This window comes from Opisthocomus hoazin, chromosome 4 (assembly GCF_030867145.1).
Source record: "Opisthocomus hoazin isolate bOpiHoa1 chromosome 4, bOpiHoa1.hap1, whole genome shotgun sequence".
Lineage (NCBI taxonomy): Eukaryota > Metazoa > Chordata > Aves > Opisthocomiformes > Opisthocomidae > Opisthocomus > Opisthocomus hoazin.
In genome coordinates this window covers 38,750,917-38,768,945 of record NC_134417.1, presented here as the reverse complement: position 1 = coordinate 38,768,945, position 18,029 = coordinate 38,750,917, and the positions used below count along the sequence as shown (strand labels likewise).

At 42.8% G+C, this 18,029-nt stretch overlaps 1 protein-coding gene across 1 annotated transcript in view; it reads right to left on the bottom strand.

The window, feature by feature from the left end:
* The window catches only part of ITGA9 (integrin subunit alpha 9), a 233,050-nt gene that overhangs the window by 161,195 nt on the left and 53,826 nt on the right, over positions 1-18,029 (bottom strand). The window contains exon 15 of the mRNA XM_075418633.1: positions 16,110-16,270. Coding sequence (XP_075274748.1) covers positions 16,110-16,270 — 161 coding nt within the window. The remainder of the gene's footprint in view (positions 1-16,109; positions 16,271-18,029) is intronic.

Sequence of the window (18,029 nt, the reverse complement as noted above, 5' to 3'; positions counted from 1 at the left end):
GTCACTTGGGAGAAGAAAAACTTTTACTTCTTTTTTCTTTTTTTTTTTTTTTAAACTTTTAGAAGTGCTCTAAGCCCCTCAGATAAACAGAAACTTGAAACTGGTTGGGTCTGAGCACATTATGTAACCAAAAGGAAGAGCAACACCAGAGGCACCTCTCCTGTGCCAGCTGGGAGCATCTATACTTCATGCACCTACTTCACACATTACACAAGCTCTTACAACACCAGGGCCAAGTACTTGCACAGTCTGTGCTGCTTTGATTGTTTTCAGGGTCTACAGTACCTGGTTTTCAAAAAGCAATCCACAGTACAACAGGTTTTTATCTTCCCGTCTGTATAGGAACTCTGTGACTTCCAGCCTTTCTTGTTTGGGTTTGGTTTTTTGAAGAGATTTGCTCCTTCTGATCTCCCCGATGTGGTTTATCTTTGTCGCCATCTCTGTTATACACTTTCACTACTAGTTAACTACTCTCATAAACTCCTCCTTTAAAACACATTTTGGATGTGATAAATATATAAATTATAAGTACACAATATAATGCACTGTATGCAAGAGCTGCAGTCATCTCTCACTCCCTTCAGTGACTTCTCCTCCCTTGAATTACCCAGCGGCGATTCTCAAGTAGAGAGGCTAAGAACGGTCCTGACAGACTATCACATCCAAAGGGTAAAGGACTGTTCCTAAACATGCTTTTGTTCATGACTAGCACAGTAAATGTTCGTGTCTTGTTGGGAATTTATAGATGTTACTATAATACACCCTTACTGTTTTTCTTTCCCTAGAGAAGATGTCTTCTAAGCTTCCTTCTAAACAGGCTTTCTTTTTCACACAAATTTTGATAAGGGGTGGTTTCTACAAGCACAATTAACATAAAACCCAGCATCACTCCATCTCTCTTCATATGAGGAGGACTGCTCCAAGGCAAGAAAAAAGGGAACAACAGAAAGCTTAGTTATGCAAATAACTGGAGTGTATTCCAGGTCATTATTCAGAAATGTGGGGTCTGTATAAAGTGAAGGATAAGCTGAAAATGCATACTAAAAAGTTCTAAATATTAGTCAAAATATTAGTAAATTAGTGGTGATAACAGTAAAAATCAAGATTTGTTGGTATAGACACTTTATGACCCAAAGGCCTTTCCTAAGGGCATGAAAAACTTGCATATTTTTAGTTAGTTTCATCCATCTGTCTAGTGAAGCAATCTCATGGGTCAAGACTTCCATCATCTGTGTTTACTGTATACATAAGATAATAATTTGCAGCCCACAGCTTGATGTAGTCCTGTCTTTCATACCCAGATTCAGCAGTATGCATCCATAAAAAAAACTTCTCGCAACACCTCACAAGGAAAAATTGTACTGAGAGTGGAGCACAGATCAAATGGTGAGGACAAAGCCGAATGAGAATATTCAATCTGTTCACAATTGCACATGGTACACAAACAAGCAAAACCTGATCATACCTCTCCTTAACGATGTTATTATCAACTAAATACTCATTAAGGAAATTAGCACATTCATCTGAAACACTGCAACCTGTAGTTACAGATGCACAGTTTTGACAGCTATCAGCTGACAAAAAAGGTTTGAAAAGAGAAGCAGCAGTTTGCAGAAGAGGTGCGCTAAATTCCCCTGCCAAAGCCTAGAGTCAGCCGTAGGTCCAGCATAGACCCATGAGCTCCTAGGTGGAATGTAAGTTTGGCAGTATGCTTCTTGGCCATTTAAGCTAACCTACATGCCATACTCTCCACGGATCATAAATCAAGCTCTTCCTGGATAATGCTGAGCTGCTGGCAAAGGAAAACTGCTACACGACGCTTGTCTTGTGGCCTGCACCTATCATCCAGCCTGGCACTGGAGAAATGCGTTCAGCAGAACAAGAAAAGATTTCGTAGTAGGAAAACCAACACACTAGACAACATCAGTTTTGTTGTGAAGAAGATTCCCAGGTATCAGTCTATTATATTTTGTAACAAGTCCTTTGCGAAATACATTGCAAAGCATTAGCATTTATCTGGCTGACTAGATTTCCCTCCACCTCACATGTAACACAGATCTCCAAGAAGTTCTCCAAATCTGCACACAGAGAATTTGGGGGGGGGGGGGGGGAGAGGGAATTTAAGCTGAAGAGGAAAATGAGAGAAGTAAGACAATTAGAAACACATCATCATATTCTAAATTCATTTAAACAGTCCTTGCATATTGTCATTAGAAGTATATGAGACAGATATATATATATATGTATCTATCACTGATGCTCTTCGATTCTTCTTCACACCTACTAATTTCATTTCCTGCTTCTCGGCCACCAGCAAAAATTGCACTGTTCAGATGGCAAAGACTGCAGCTATATAAAAAATAAAATACATATACTAAAGCTTTACATGAGCCTTTTCACGCTTTGGAGTTTTATGCTTTTTCTTAATAAGCTACTAATGATTTCTAACATTTCTTTTCTTTCTGGTTCTGACTGGAATTAGACGGTTAAGAGTACATATGTTCCCAGACATGCCCCTACAAAGCATCTACAGACAAGCCAGAACTGGGATGTGTAAGAGAGGAAAACCTCCTCTCATGGGACCTCCAGCCCAAACTTTGCTTTATCAAAAGATTTAGACAGCTTATATACTCTTTTGGATTATTCTAGGGATGTCTGTTTTAAGAAACCAACCCCTCAAACATCCAGACCTTACAAGTTCCTCATCCATCACGGTGACTGCCTCCCTGGCTGTTTATAACCACGAACACTGCTGCTGTTTATACCAGGGTCTGTACCAAAGGCTGTTCCTGATCCCAGCAGCTCGCAATCCAAAATCCGGGACTGATGGAACCAGTAACTAAAGAGACAAATAGGTCTTAAGAGGTATCATCATGAAAGGTTGATGTGTTGCTGCATTTTAATAATCCCATTGACTTTGTGGGATGAAGTCAACAAGGAATCGTGGCGGTTTCTGTGCCTCCGGCATAGGCAGGAGCAGTGGCTCCCAAATGGTACTGGCAGTCAGAAAAGCAATACGAAGAGATCTACAGAACCTTCTTAAATAGTATTTTACCTTCATGGCCTTTGCAACATTTTCAAGACTGACAACATAAGAAACACTGCGTTAAAGAATTAGGCATAGACACAAGTGAAACGCTTATAAGAGATTAATAGTAATCATAGATAAGTATGAAGTGTTAAGCTGGCTGCCCACCATGCAGCTCTTCAGAGCCGCACTCAGAAATATTCCTTTCAAGACAAAAAAGGCAGTGTTAAAACACCAGAAGATACATACAGATTATGCAGTAAGAAATGTTAGATTTTTAGATAGCTGTCTTTTTGGGTAGGAGGGTGACATGGCACAAGCCCTGTAAATACATTCTGCTCGTTCCCTGAAGCAAGCAACCTCGTGTTGAACCCACCGGCCTTCAGCCAACACAGGACATTAGATCATTTTCTTACAGAAGGGAGACAGAAACAATGTCAAAAAAGACCAACAGAAACAACGTAGGGCAAAATTAAGACTGTTCCCAAAATAGTAAGGAAAGAAAAATGAGCCATCACAAATATTTAAGTCACTTCTATAAAGTTCAAAAATAAATTCTGGGATTTGTCCAAGTTCTTGGAAGGGACAAATAAAAACCAGCCCTTTGGACAATATTTATTGCTTGCAATGGCTACAGTGTCACAGGACAGTCTCACGCAGTATTTCCATTTCAGGGATGCACTTTGCCACAACTGACTAAACACGCATCTGTCAAGCAGAGATACAGGCAGCACAACCTGCCCCAGTGCATTTAGGAGGAATGGAAATACCAGAGGTGGAAGCACTGTCCCAACAGGCTTAAACACTCACCTATTCTCCCACAGCAGAAACGTTTAATGGGTTCAGGACAGGCTTTTAAAATGCTGTCTCACAAGACCAGTCTGCTCTGGCCTCCAGGCGAGATCCTCACACCCCTAGATTTCTACCGCCAGGGTTGCAGTGCTTGTGCTGTCTTGGCACAGACAGAATCACAGAATCACAGAATGGTCGGGGTTGGAAGGGACCTCTGTGGATCATCTACTCCAACCCTCCTGCCGAAGCAGGGTCACCTACAGCAGGCTGCACAGGACCTTGTCCAGGCGGGTCTCGAATATCTCCAGAGAAGGAGACTCCACAACCTCCCTGGGCAGCCTGTGCCAGGGCTCTATCACCCTCAGAGTGAAGAAGTTCTTCCTCATGTTCAGCTGGAACTTCCTCTGCTTCAGTTTGTGCCCATTGCCCCTTGTCCTGTCGCTGGGCACCACTGAAAAGAGTCTGGCCCCATCCTCCTGACACCCACCCTTCAGATATTTGTAAGTATATATTAGGTCCCCTCTCAGCCTTCTCTTCTTCAGGCTGAACAAGCCCAGCTCCCTCAGCCTCTCCTCGTAGGGGAGATGCTCCAGTCCCCTCACCATCCTTGTAGCCCTCTGCTGGACTCTCTCCAGTAGCTCTTCATCTTTCTTGAACTGGGGAACTCAGAACTGGACACAGTACTCCAGATGAGGCCTCACCAGGGCAGTGTAGAGGGGAAGGAGAACCTCCCTCGACCTGCTAGCCACACTCCTCCTAATGCACCCCAGGATCCCATTGGCTTTCTTGGCAGCCAGGGCACACTGCTGGCTCATGGTTAACCTGTCGTCCACCAGGACATCCAGGTCCCTCTCCGCAGAGCTGCTCTCCAGCAGGTCCACCCCAAGCCTGTACTGGTGCATGGGGTTGTTCCTCCCCAGGTGCAGGACCCTGCATTTGCCTTTGTTGAACCTCATCAGGTTCCTCTCTGCCCAACTTTCCAGCCTATCCAGGTCACGCTGAATGGCAGCACAGCCTTCTGGTGTATCTACCACACCTCCCAGTTTGGTGTCATCAGCAAACTTGCTGAGGGTACGTTCTAACTTTTCATCCAGGTCATTGATGAAGAAGTTAAACAAGGCTGGGCCCAGTACTGACCCCTGGGGGACACCACTAGTTACAGGCCTCCAACTAGACTCAGCGCCACTGACGACAGCCCTCCGAGTTCTGCCATTCAGTCAGTTCTCAATCCACCTCACCGACCACTCATCCAGCCCACACTTCCCGAGCTTCCCTAGGAGGATATTATGGGAGACCGTGTCGAAAGCCTTGCTGAAGTCTAGGTAGACAACATCCACGGCTCTCCCTTGAAGACCATGGACTGGGCTCCCGAATCTGGCTGTGCACCAGGTCTCAGTCTCTCAAAGCCAGCTCATAATTTTTGCTGCTGCAGTTCGAGAGTGGACAGGGGCAACTTTCATGGAAATGATCCCCTGGGTGACACTAGAAAATGGAAACCACCTCCTCCAGCTCCCTTCTTGCAATCAAGCAGTGGACGGGCTGAATGCTTGCATGAGCCAGGGCCCCCACCGACATCTCCAAGGCCCAGGGAGCTCGTGGGTTGCCAATCCCAGCTGGAGGGCTCAAGCCTCCTCTTCTCTGTGAACTGCTGAGCCCACCGAATGGGGCAAACCAGCAGACTTTCCCGGGCAAGCTGCTTCTGGGGCAGGGGGTCACGCACCACAGCTGGGAACTGGACTCACTCACTTTCACAGGGGTAGTATTATTCATACAAAATTGGGTTTGTTACCACATGAATTTGTCAGGCTTTTGTACCCTACCAGGGCATGAAGCAACCGTTGCCCCCAGTGGCACATAACCAGGACAGAGATTCAGAACCACTCAGTGATCTGCTCAGTCATTTAAAAGGAGTAGTTTATAGGTATTACAGTTGCATGAAACCACCTCTTTTCTCTGAATAAAGAAAATCCTTATGAGAAAACAATAACAAATAAGGTTCTGCTTTACAATTTTTCACTCTGGTCTCAAAGACTTTGTACCTGAAAGACAGAGCAGAGCTTGAAGGGCAAAAAAATCAAAAGTTTACAGGTTGTGCCACTCCAACACTGTTGCTAGTTCTGCACTTGCAGGAACACTTGCTTCTTTTTTATTATTATTAAGGACTGAAAACCTCAACGCTTTCTAAAAACTTTCAAGATATCTTACAGCAAACCTCAGCTACCCAGTCAGTTCTCAAAGCATCCATGATCCATTGCCTGTCCCCAGTGAAAGGAGGAGATGCAAGAGGGTAAAAACTTTACATAGATTTCAACACTTTTTGTTGGGGTGGTTTTTTTTGGTTTTGTCTTTTGTTGTTTTTTTTTTTTCTCCTTGGAGCACGATGAAGTTTCTGGCTCTTCAATTTTTGCATCTTTTCTAGCTCCCAGAGCAAGAGCACATGAACCAAATCTGCATGAAGAGTGACAGAGTTTAGTTTCTTACATGGAAGGGATTTAAAAAGCCTTTCCATCACACCATTGCCCCTGTACACTTGGACTTCACCAAAACCCCTTTTTCATGGCTAATGGTACATTTTACTTGGTGCTTTCTATATCCTAGCAGGTCAAAAATATGTGAAAGATGGTATAAATTTATACAACACATACTCTGTTATAACTTACATTTTGTTAGTTGTTTCTATTTTTACACTCTTTTCTTCTCACCAAAGCAACATTAATGTCAGTTCCCTTCTAGTCAGTCTTGCCAAATGAGATGCTCACTGTGTGTCGGCTAACTGGATGAAAATTACTAAGTCACAACAACTTTAACTAGTTGTATTTTTAACTTATTTTGTCATCTAATGAAGTCTTAAGTGATGCAGTGTGTGTGCCAAGAGAAGGAAGTAGTAAATTTACTTTACTCTCACACTAGATTCCCTTAGATTTACAGCTAACTCTTCACATTTCAGTCTCTAGAATTTAACACCACACCTTGGTCTTCCCCCAGGACAACAAAGAGTAATGTAAGCTATTGCAGGATTCTCTTCCTTTTCATTATTATTTGTTATTACAGTCAGGCTATCACCCAGTCCTACCCTCATGGCATTAGGCACATTCACATATGACAGAGTAAAACATACTCAATGCCTTAAAGCCTATGCACCAATGGAGATTAAAAATAGAACAACAAGATGGCAAGAAAATAATCCAGCTCGCATAACAAGCATGCAAAAGCCATTCATTATTAAGCATTTTTCAGTTTTTCACAGCGAAAATAAATGCTCACAAGTAATTTCAAGGAGGACTTTATTTACAGGAAACTGCTCGTGTTACGTATGAGAAATCAAACACGCCAACAGGTACGACTTAGGCAGAAAAAGTAGTCAACAACTTCACAATAAAGGCAGACCAGAAGATCCTCTGATTAAATTTTCTGTGAAACACTGCAGTTGCTACGTTATCTTCTTGTTGGAAATCTGATCAGAGAAACCTCTCTGGTGCTCAGTGTCACTCCCTGAGTTCTTGCTTAAGAATCAATCAGTTATTTGTGTTACACACAGCCTTCGCAATGTCCCCTTGCGAAAATGGTTCCTTTAAAGCTGTGTACTTCACATGCAGCAATACAAATTTTAACACCAGCTGAAAACAAATGGCACATTACACTATGAGCCAGTCAGAGGACTCCAACGAAGAAATGAACTCTCAAAATTACATTGCACATATTCCTAAAATTTGACTAGATCACTGCTTTGAGAACAGCTTTCAAAAGTATGCTTATTTTCAAAGATGATTTGTTTTTAAAAGCAAAAATGACCACTTAAAGCAAGCACAGTGGCCAGAAACATTTGATGGGAGAAAATGTCATTGTAAAATCACAGCACACTGAAGTGGAGACGCGCAAGCTCATTTGCCTGATGTACCAAATCCGTAAGAACATCTTGTATATAATGCGAGGAAACAAGCTTAAGCATATGCCATCAGGTCAAAGACATTGTAGGTGAGTGGAAAACGATTTTAACTCCAAGATAACTACCTATTTCAAACCGCTGGAGGAGCACAGCTAGTGTAGGACAACATGCCGGTTCCAGGCACGGAATAATAAACATTCTCTAAAATAACTGGGACTCCAGGAGAGGTCACAGAGCTCTACAAGGGGAATCGATAATGAGAACTACACAACAAACCAGAAGCCTGTAACCAGGATGTAACTTTTGATCACCAGCACAACTATACCATCTGTAACTACCCCATTGCACACGGTAACTCTGGTGGGCACCTTAGAGGTGAGGGTAATAGCACAGGGTACGGGCCTTTCCTCAGGAGTTCAACATTAATTCAGTTCCATAACTGAAGTTACGTAGTGGGGAAGAAAGGGAGAAAAAGCATTTTCTGCCAGAAAAGCTCTATGCCTGAAACCTATTACTTCCACATTCCTTCAAACATATTGTCAGGCACTTTTGGTATGAATTAGGGCACTGGATTAGCATTACGTGTTGCCATCCAAACCAAACCAAGCGCAGCATCTGTAAGAATCTCCCAGGAGACTCCAGTCTGGTCTGACTACGAGGAGGTTATAGGTTTGGAACATACTCAGAAGCCACACCCAGCAAAATAAATTGTTTTCTTTTTAGCCTAGAGAGGAGTTCTCTGTTGGAAGTTGCCTCCAGTGTTTCCCAGTGAAGTGCCTTGCTCATTCCTTCCCAAGGGTAGCAAAATGACGGGGTGATAATTTTAGGTACTCCCCAGTTTGGACAGGGTAAGCCAGCCGTGTATATGTGTGCATCCGAGATTACCGCATGGACTGATATTCCTCCATGTGTTATAAACAGGAAAACCACTAAGACAAACAAGCTGTTCCCTATTGTAATTTTCTGCAGCAAGACTCTAGCGTTAAGTGTATTCCCCTTAAGTGTAAATTTGTCCCAAAGAAGTACTAATAAACTTTTACAGCACAATTTGCCATCATGTGTTTAGTTTATATCGCTCTGTACAAAAAACAGGCTCAGAAAGTTTCTAAAACAGTAGCGTTGCCTTCTTTGTTGCTTCTTTCCACCTGAGAAAACAAGCTCTTTGGTTAACCAGGAGTGCCAGAGAAAGCAAAAATATTCCTATCCATCATTATCTGCCTTTTGAAATTACTTTTCCTAGCACAAAGTGCAGCACCTCTTTTATCTCTGTTTCGCCATTCACTTCCTAGAAGTGCCATCACTGGGAAACGCAATGACTCCTCTCAGGCAAAAGACCCATGGATGGCCTCTCCAAACCATAGGCTCTGGTATCCTTCTCCCTAAAAACTGCCCTGCTCCATCCAGGCCTAATTCTGCCCCTCCTGGGTCTCCAAAAGGTTTAATCTGTAAATGAAATCTCTTTCTGAGGAACTACTGCATCAGACAGAAATGCATCAGTGGACAGACAGTAAAGTCAGGCGTCTACCTGCTACTGGATATCCAAGAGCAGCAGCGAAGTGCTACGATTCATTAAGACTTGACATGCCATGAAAGTAATTCTCAACTTTGTCAAAAAATTAGGAACTCTACTTGAAAAATAAATCATATTTCTTTCCTATTACAGAACATATAAAAGGGACAAGTTTATCAAAGGGCTCAAGATTAAAGATTTGGAACCCTTCAGGGTTTAGCAGGGAACACTAGTTTAAAAAAGGCAGGCAAAAAGAAATAGAAGGCAGGCAAAGCAGAATTTCAGCAGCCACTCTGCTGCAAGTCTACTGACTGCGTACCCCTCAAGATGGTATTTATTTCATTTGGGGAGCATAAAATCTCTCTATTTGGATTCATGAATGTCATTAACCAGGCACTTGATCTGACAGCAGTTCCCCCTGAACAACCAAGTTTCTGCCTGGGCCATAAACACCACGCTTGGCCTTTTTCATAGATGCTGGCAAAAGTTGAAGAGCAACAGTGAACTAAAGTAATCTTAGCTACCCTGCTAAAACTTGAAATAGGATGGGGCTTTCTGTTTCATTGTTTTTACAATGGACAAGCTTCACACAAAGCAGAAAACACTCAAAGACACTCTCCAACCAGAAGGCAGGAGACAGGAGACATCTGCCACCCAGTTATATCATCTATCAGTGCGAGGGGAAATCAAAGTGATTTCTTTAAAAACCTGGGAAGATGGGCAGAGGAGGGCATCTGGACAAAATCTTTGCCTTCAGCTTATAGCCAAAAATCTCCCACTGGCCTCAGGACGCAAGACCCTTTGGGTTACCAAACAGCCCTACCAGCAGCAAAAAGCTCCCCAACAGTTAACAGCACCGTATCTGTTACAATTTTCTCTCCCATGCAGCTGCACTACCAACCCTAGCAGATCACACAGCATTTTAACTACTTGCAGCACAGGTCCTCTCCGAAAGGATGCTAGTGCCAGGCATTTTGGTAGCTTCCTTTTAGACACATTGTGCAAGACAGTTTCAAAGGGGTATACACTCATCCTTGAAAGACAATCTTTCTTGCCAAGGACAACTCCATGGTCATTAACAGTATTTAAATGTTGATACAGTTAGCGCTCAGCTCAAAGATGTCAGTCTTCCCACCAACTCCTAATAGTCTTTCTGGTATGTCTACCTCCCTGTATTTAAGAGGCAATGAAAAGGAATCCAGAATTATTGAGCTAACCACTGTTCTTCCCTTGCCCATATGAGCTGCTCAGGAAAAAAAACGCGCAGCTTCTCTTCTCCCTGGCTTGTTTTTCAAGGTGAAGCATCAGGTCTACTCAATGCCGGACGGAGTATATCCAAAAGGAGAGGACTCATCACTTTGCAAAAGAGGAAGGTAACAACAAACACTCTATTTATTTTACTAAGATTTTATTTATTTTGCTCTGCTGGAGGGGAGGCAGGCTGTGCTAATAGATTACGAGCACACTTTGCGCAGTTTTGGAAAACAGAATTGCTCAGGAAAGTATGCTTCTGTAAATAAACCTCTGTGCTTCGTGATCACCCAACCTATCCCACAGCCCTTTATGGCTGAACATATGCTATGACTGCATCTGGCTCAGCCTGACAGTTTCTCCAGTTGGCTCAGCAAAAGCGCAAAGAAAAAAAACTTCTATAAAACAACCAAAAGGAACAAACCCAAAGATATCAACTCTGCTTTTGGTGTTAGCACTGAATCTCACTGCAGTCATCATTCCTGGCACAACTACACAGCAGCTTTCATCTTTCTTGCAGCGACGATAAACTTCCTGCTGCAGGCTGGAACAGGTCACCGCTCCCTTTGTCTGCCCAGTGGTCCAGACCCTGTGAAACTCTAGACAACCATGACTAAGTTTTCATAGCTGTTGCTGCTGTGAAAGCAGTGTCTGGTCCAAGTGTTATCACCTGACTTGCTCCGATTTCTCTCCTCTCCCACGGAGGGGTGAACAGGACCAGATGGGTCACTACCGAGAGGAGCTGCACTCACTGAGGGACTCGTTTTCACCTCTTCCTCCTCAAAGCAGTGGTTATCGTCCACGTTCAATACACGACACGTCACTTGTAGCACCAGCATCCCAGGAAAGCCCTTGCCAAATGTGAGCAACCAGGCTCAGCCTAAAGCCACCAAACCTAATTTGGGTGCTTCAGCAGCAAGCTCTGCCAATAACCTCCCTCCAAAAGGCTCTGTATTGACAGTATGGGAGAAACCAGCCCCATTTCAAAAAACAAAGCAAACTCCCCAAAAAACCCTTCATAATAAGCTCTTCAGTGTCTTTTTCTGTCTCTCTTTAGACTCAACACCACCAGCCATATCTTAATATAGAGATGCTAATTCACAGGCAGGCAGCTTTCAGAAGAGATACCATCTCCACATCACATGTTATGGCGAGACTGAATGCTTTTGCTACCCAAACTCTAGAAAAAAAACATTTTACTATGGATTAAGAATAAAAGACTTCAATGTACACATCCCCCTCAGACAAGATCAAACAGCTGCAGAGGGAGAAGTGATCACAATCACAAACAGCTACTGAAGTTGGTGAGCACTAGGGACAAAGCTGTGCAAGGTCAGCAGCCCAGAGTACCTTCAGAGACCCAAGGTAGCAGCGATGCATGGTAAAGGCCAGAAACATAAAAAGGCAATTGTTTGGCTACAGAATTCAGCAGCAAACAAAACATAGCTGTGCAATTTCTGTTGAAAAGGCGGCACTTTATTCCCAATGTCTCCGTACAAACACAGCACGAGCTCCTCAGCCACATGCCATTATGAAAAGCCCTTGCTGCCACCACTCCTCTGCTGCTTCTCAGCCCCACCCACCCTACCAGCTACAGCCGGATCCATTAAGAGTTAACACAATGAACAACATGAGACTGCTTAAAACAACCAGACAGCCACCAAGATAAAGATCTCTGAAAAATATAAATGCTGTGTCTAGTTTAATCATGTGCCAGGACTGTTGATGGTGTTTGAAGCTATTGCAACCTTCACTCTGCACAAAGACAGCAGTGACTGGGAGCAACAGGCAGACCAGCTGGCTGGCCCACGGTGGGGTAAGAAACCAGACTATGCTTCTTTAATAGATGCAGGAACTGTACAAGGGGCATTCACCATCATCACTACTACATCCTTGTGTTACATCAAGAAAGACGAGATCTGACCCTGCATAAATCTGCAAGCACAATGTGCTTTGCCGTCTGCATCAAATTCTCTTGTCCTGTGCACAGGTGAATCTATCCCAAATATCAGGGGAGCTCACATAAGCAGAAAACAACCAGGGCAGTTATTGGAAAGGGGAAACAGTGTTTCCTCAGCATCAATGCCCTGATCACACATGTCTTACACAGCTCAAGTCTTCTGGGTACAATCAAATGAGTGCAGTTCCCAAGAGAAAACTCCACATTTCAGCTGCAGGCCCATATATTAAGATTAAGAAGCCATTTGTAAAGCCTCCAAACCCATTTATTTTCTTCATCTTTTCTGTTTCTACCCCCTTCTGCAACCTATGCTGCTTCTCCTCTTACTATCACGTTCCATTTTGTCACATTTATGGCTGCCATTCCTTCTGTCAAAAAACAAATCCCTCAAAAAAAAAAAAAACTCATCAGATTTAAACTTTTGCTTCACTTTCTCCAGCTAAATTGACAGACAGCTACCATGTAACATTTATCTGCTGTTAGTAGTTTTATCACTGCTGAAGGAGAGGTGGTCTGTAGCAGCTGCACCATCATCCCCAGAGTGCTGGAGGAGGAACAATCCGGCAGCGAAGCACCTCCCAAGAGGCGGCGGGGATCAGCTGCGCACTGCCACCAGAGCACCCGCGGTGCTCCTGAACTTCTCCATTCACAGCCACTTGCACCAGCTCTCCATTTTCTGCTGAATGTATCAGTCAAACCTCCAAAGTTTGTTTCAATTAAAACAAATGCAGCTTTTGCAGATGACACCTGAGGTGCTGCGAGTATTGGAATTACTATCTAGGTATACTAGAGAATTAAAGTTTCTTAATGAGAAATCATAAAACAGGTTCAAGAGGAAAGAGGGGAAAACAGAAAGAAAAAGGATCAGAAAACTGCATCTTCTCCTCTATTTCCCCGTGCTCACTGCAAAACCAAACAAAGCATTTTAAAATCCCAAGGCATTTCCATTTCATTCTCTGTTCTCAACCAGAAAAACATATTTTCTCATGAATTACCACAATTCTACCCACTTGAACCGCAATTCAGCAAGCCTACCTTGTACAAGATCAAGTTCTGATCTACACATATTCTACAAACCTTCTGAGATCCATTTGTCTCAGTCACGCAGTTACGAGGGAAGACAGACTTTAACACTCAGATTCATTAGCAGCTATAGGAACAGTGGCTCCTGTACTGAGAAGGGAGCACAAATAGGAAAGGAGTCAAGCTCAAAACACTGAGACTTATCAACTAAAAAACAACAGTTACCCCTGTCAGTTTATTTGCTGCCTGAAACTCTTTCAGTGCTCAGCTTCATTGGGGTCTCTTGAGATCAAACCTGTCAAGAGAAATCGCAGCGAGCTTATATAGGTCTAGTTTTTCCATGAATTTTCTCAGTCCTTCTGTTTAATGCCTCCAGCATACTCCAACTACGTTGGGAAGACAACAGCATCCAGCAAGGCCTGGCACAGGCTTTCCTTTAACTAACGCAACCTACAGAGCTCTGCTGCGTCCCATTTCAGCTGGACACCTTGTTTACCTCGTAGCCTTTGTCAAGCTGGCACACGAGGTCACGCACAAGTCCAAACAGCTTCTCTATCCTTGATCACAGGCAGTCCAGAACTGACATCCTCATCTTACCGCATAAACCTATGTGTCACCGGGGCTTCAAATGAACAAAGTGAACAGATGAAGGATGCAACTGCAGACAGCTCTATTTCCATGGAGGTAGACTCATCAAGCACACAGTACATAGAAAGAAAGAGGAAAGCCTAAGTGAAATACTTCATATATTTTAAGACCTCATCTTCTATCACCCATTCCATCACAAAACTATGCAATCAAGGAGACTTCCGGTTGGAGTTTGGGGAGTCTTTTTTGTTTTTCAGGGTTTTTGTTTTACTAGCTGTTGCTTCAGGATAGCAGCGAAAGATCACGACCCCATTTCCACCCCTCCAGAGTCTGCGGGGCTCACTTTGATGTTTCTAGTGTCATGTAGCCTCGTGGATCAGATCACCTTTCCCATGAAAGCACAGGGATTATCTTTCTCCGCTACTTCGCATTCTCCCTTACATGAACAAACGACACTTCCTGCTATTCTTCCAACTGTGAAAAATAGTTGCTCACATCACACAGTCACCAGCCTTGTTTGTTAACCAGCTGTTTTGCTTTAAGTTATTGTTATTTTTAAACATGTTTAAACGTTTGTCTTGCCCGTGAAAGTCAAATTTCCCAGATATTATCCAGAAAAACAGTTCTCACCTTCGCATTCCGAACATCACCTAGAAATGCTACAATAACTAAAATAGTTTTCTGGGCATATGTTGCCCTTTAGGAAATTCTGCAGAGTACCCAAAAACTACAGCAGGACTAATGTGAAAGAAATAGGTCTAGGGTGAAGATAGAAAAGGACATGTTCCTTTTCATCTGAACTAAATACATTAAAGCCTAACCAGATGTGCTCATTTGAGAAAGACCAGAATTAGCAAACTCACAGCCACATTTTCTAAGTAATAGTAATCTCATATGTCTACATTTTATTTAACGAGCTTTTCCACGGGAGGAAGTAAAGGAACAAAAAACACGGACGATATCAGTCTCTTCCCAGAGATCCACACAACTTAACAGGACATTGTTTCCTCCTTGGTGGTCCCTTTCTTGATTTTATTTTCTGTCAACACCCATGCATAAAATGTTGATAAAGTCAAAGGATGAATTTTATCTCCCGTTCTCACAGTTTTCAGGTGCAAAGAAACTTCCTGGAAAGTTTATACATTTAGGGATATCTAGACCTGCTGGATTCACAAAACAAGACAGTGCCAAGCGATATCCACTGAATTTAGGTCATACTATGGGAATATGTCCTTCACTAAGGAGGATATGCAACTCAGTCACACAACCATACTGCCTCACACTGCCCTCTAGACTGGCGATATAGATTGGTGCTTCTGAGACATACAGGGTTTAAAAAGGAACTCTCCTTCCTATATAATTTTCAAACCTGTTATATACATTTCTCAGCTAAGAAAACTATTCTGCTTACTTTGCAAATGGAATGGCACCTGGGTGACATTTCTTCAACAACAGCTGGCAAGCGAAGATAACTACAGTCCTGGCAGACCCTGGAAAAAGTTTGTCGCAGGAAGAACAGACCCTCTCTACATCCCAGCATGTCCGGAAAGCGCTCTCTGTATCCTTAAGGCCATGACACATGTAAAATTTAAATCCAGGTTGTTCTTCAAACCCAAGAGCCCATTTGCTTCAGGACGGACCCCACCTTATCCTGCCATTACCATGCAGATTGCATCACCAGCCTCTTGTGCAGTCAGACCTTACACAAAACTAAACACTAAACCTGCTCCTCCTGCCAAAGCAAGACCTTGCCCCCTTATTTTGAGTATAACAAGTGTTGCAACAAACCAAGCCAAAAGAAGAAAGAAATGTCCTGCAAATGCGCCTGATCAAAAGTAAATAAAACACATATTCCTGGCACCAGGTCTTGAAGGCCCAATGGTGCTCAGACTGACAAATCATGCCAAGCAAAGAGTTCTGAGCTTCCACCCAAAAATGTTCATCCACCTGTCAGGAAAATAAGGAACATCTGAAGCCAAGCAGCACCGCTTTAATTGGTTGAATATTTAAAAAAAAACCAACAGTGGAACTGCAGTCAGGCCAACGTAAGTAAGAACAGGAATGAACTGACCTTGACATATGCTAGGTAATGCTCGCACTTTTCCTGCATGTATGACAGTTGTAACTTCTCTGTGATCTGCCCCACTGTCTCTCCAGAAGTCACAAAGTAAACTCTGGGTTGCTGGCTCTTTTCCTTCTTTGCCACATCAGCAGTCAAGTTATAATTCAAACCTGTTTTAAAAAGGAAGAAGAAAACAAAGGATGTCAGTGAACAATAGTTATTTTCTAGCCACCTACCAATGGATCCTGTTGCCCCCAGGGCATGTGTACTTGAAGAAAGGTCAACCCTTGCAGGCCCTCAATCAATCATTAAGTTTCCTGTGGCTGCACAAAACCAAATCCAAATCTAATTACTAACGCACTCCCAGGTTTTGTGTTGCTACATTCCCCAGCCCATCCTTTCCCATAGGAAATCATGTGTAAAAATACACACACACTTGATAAAAAAAAAAAAAAAGGAAAAAGATGCCTAAACTATGTTGCTAACAGAAAAAGCAAAAACACCGCACAAACACAACACAAACAACAACAGCAGCAGCCTCAAGCTTTGTTTTCCTTCTAGAAGAGCACAAACCATCAGGATGTGGCACTTCCTGACAATTACTTTTGTTGATTTGCAGTCATTTTAGCATTTAGACCTGAACTAGAGGTCAATGTTATGCATCCCTGGCAGTTTATAGAAGACATACCCAGAGACTAATGAGCTGTATCTCTCTAAATCCTGTTTCCTGCTGCTCTACAGGATAGGTAACAACACAGTCAGTTGGTTTGCAACTGCATGTATCTGTGTTCAAAAGAAAACTTCTTTGTTACCTGAAGTAGTTGTACGGTGATCGAATAACCCAAGCTGCCGATACCTTTCTTGTCGGTAAACGCAACAACAACAGGAGCAACGAAACTGCACCAGGAGCATGAAGGCTCGTTCTACACTGCTGTCTACAGACAAGGGAAACACTGGCTCTGAGGTCCTCTTACTCATCACAGACCACAGCCTGTATTGATTTCAGCTGTTATTCCGGCAGTAATGGGAATACCATGAGACTGGCTCACTATAATTGGCTTAACTAGTTGATAATCTTCATAAACAACAGCCAGCACCAGCTCCTGTGCTGATTTGTTACATATGTAGGGTGCTTGCCAAATTATTGCTTTGCCTTTTATTTATGTTTTAAGTCCTAAATGATTGATGCCAGACAGATACTATGCTCCCCATAAATGTAAACCTTTTTTAAGCCAGAATTTTATAAACAATCAATGTAAATGTAACACATTCCTGGACTGAGGTCTTCTATACCAACTTTCAGCAATGGATCTTTGCTGGGTTTTGTTCTGCTTTTATTTGGTTTAGTGGTGGTGGTGATTTTTTTTAATCAGTGAAAATCCTAATCTCTCTAAATTAACACTGCTGCCAATGCTATCATCTCCACTCATTTCTCCACCACAATTTCACTACTTCAAAGAATTTATTTAATGATAATGTAAAACTTGGTGCAAAAGTCTTTGTGAACATTCATAATTCACGTAATTCAAACCAACTTCCCTTCCATTTGCAGTGTGCTGCATTCTGATGAAAAGCTCACTCACAAGTTCACTCAAAGCAACCAGAGACATACCCTAGGCAGTAAGAAAAGCCACAGCTGAGGAATCAGTCTAACTATCATCACAGGGCTCCACCTGAACTTTTTTTGCTTGCTTTTGGCAGAATAACTTGCTTAATAGGATAATGCTTTGAAAGCCTTTCAAACTCTGACAGGTTCAGCACCAAAAGCTCTCACTGAAGTCGTGTTTGCTCAGTCGCACTAAAGAGCACCACCTAAATAGAAACACGGAGTTTAGCCTGTTTAAAATCCCAACGGTCTCTTTCTTCACTTTTTTTCTTTTTTAAACTGTGCACATCCCACACCCAGCCCCAGTTGTGTCCCTTCGGCTT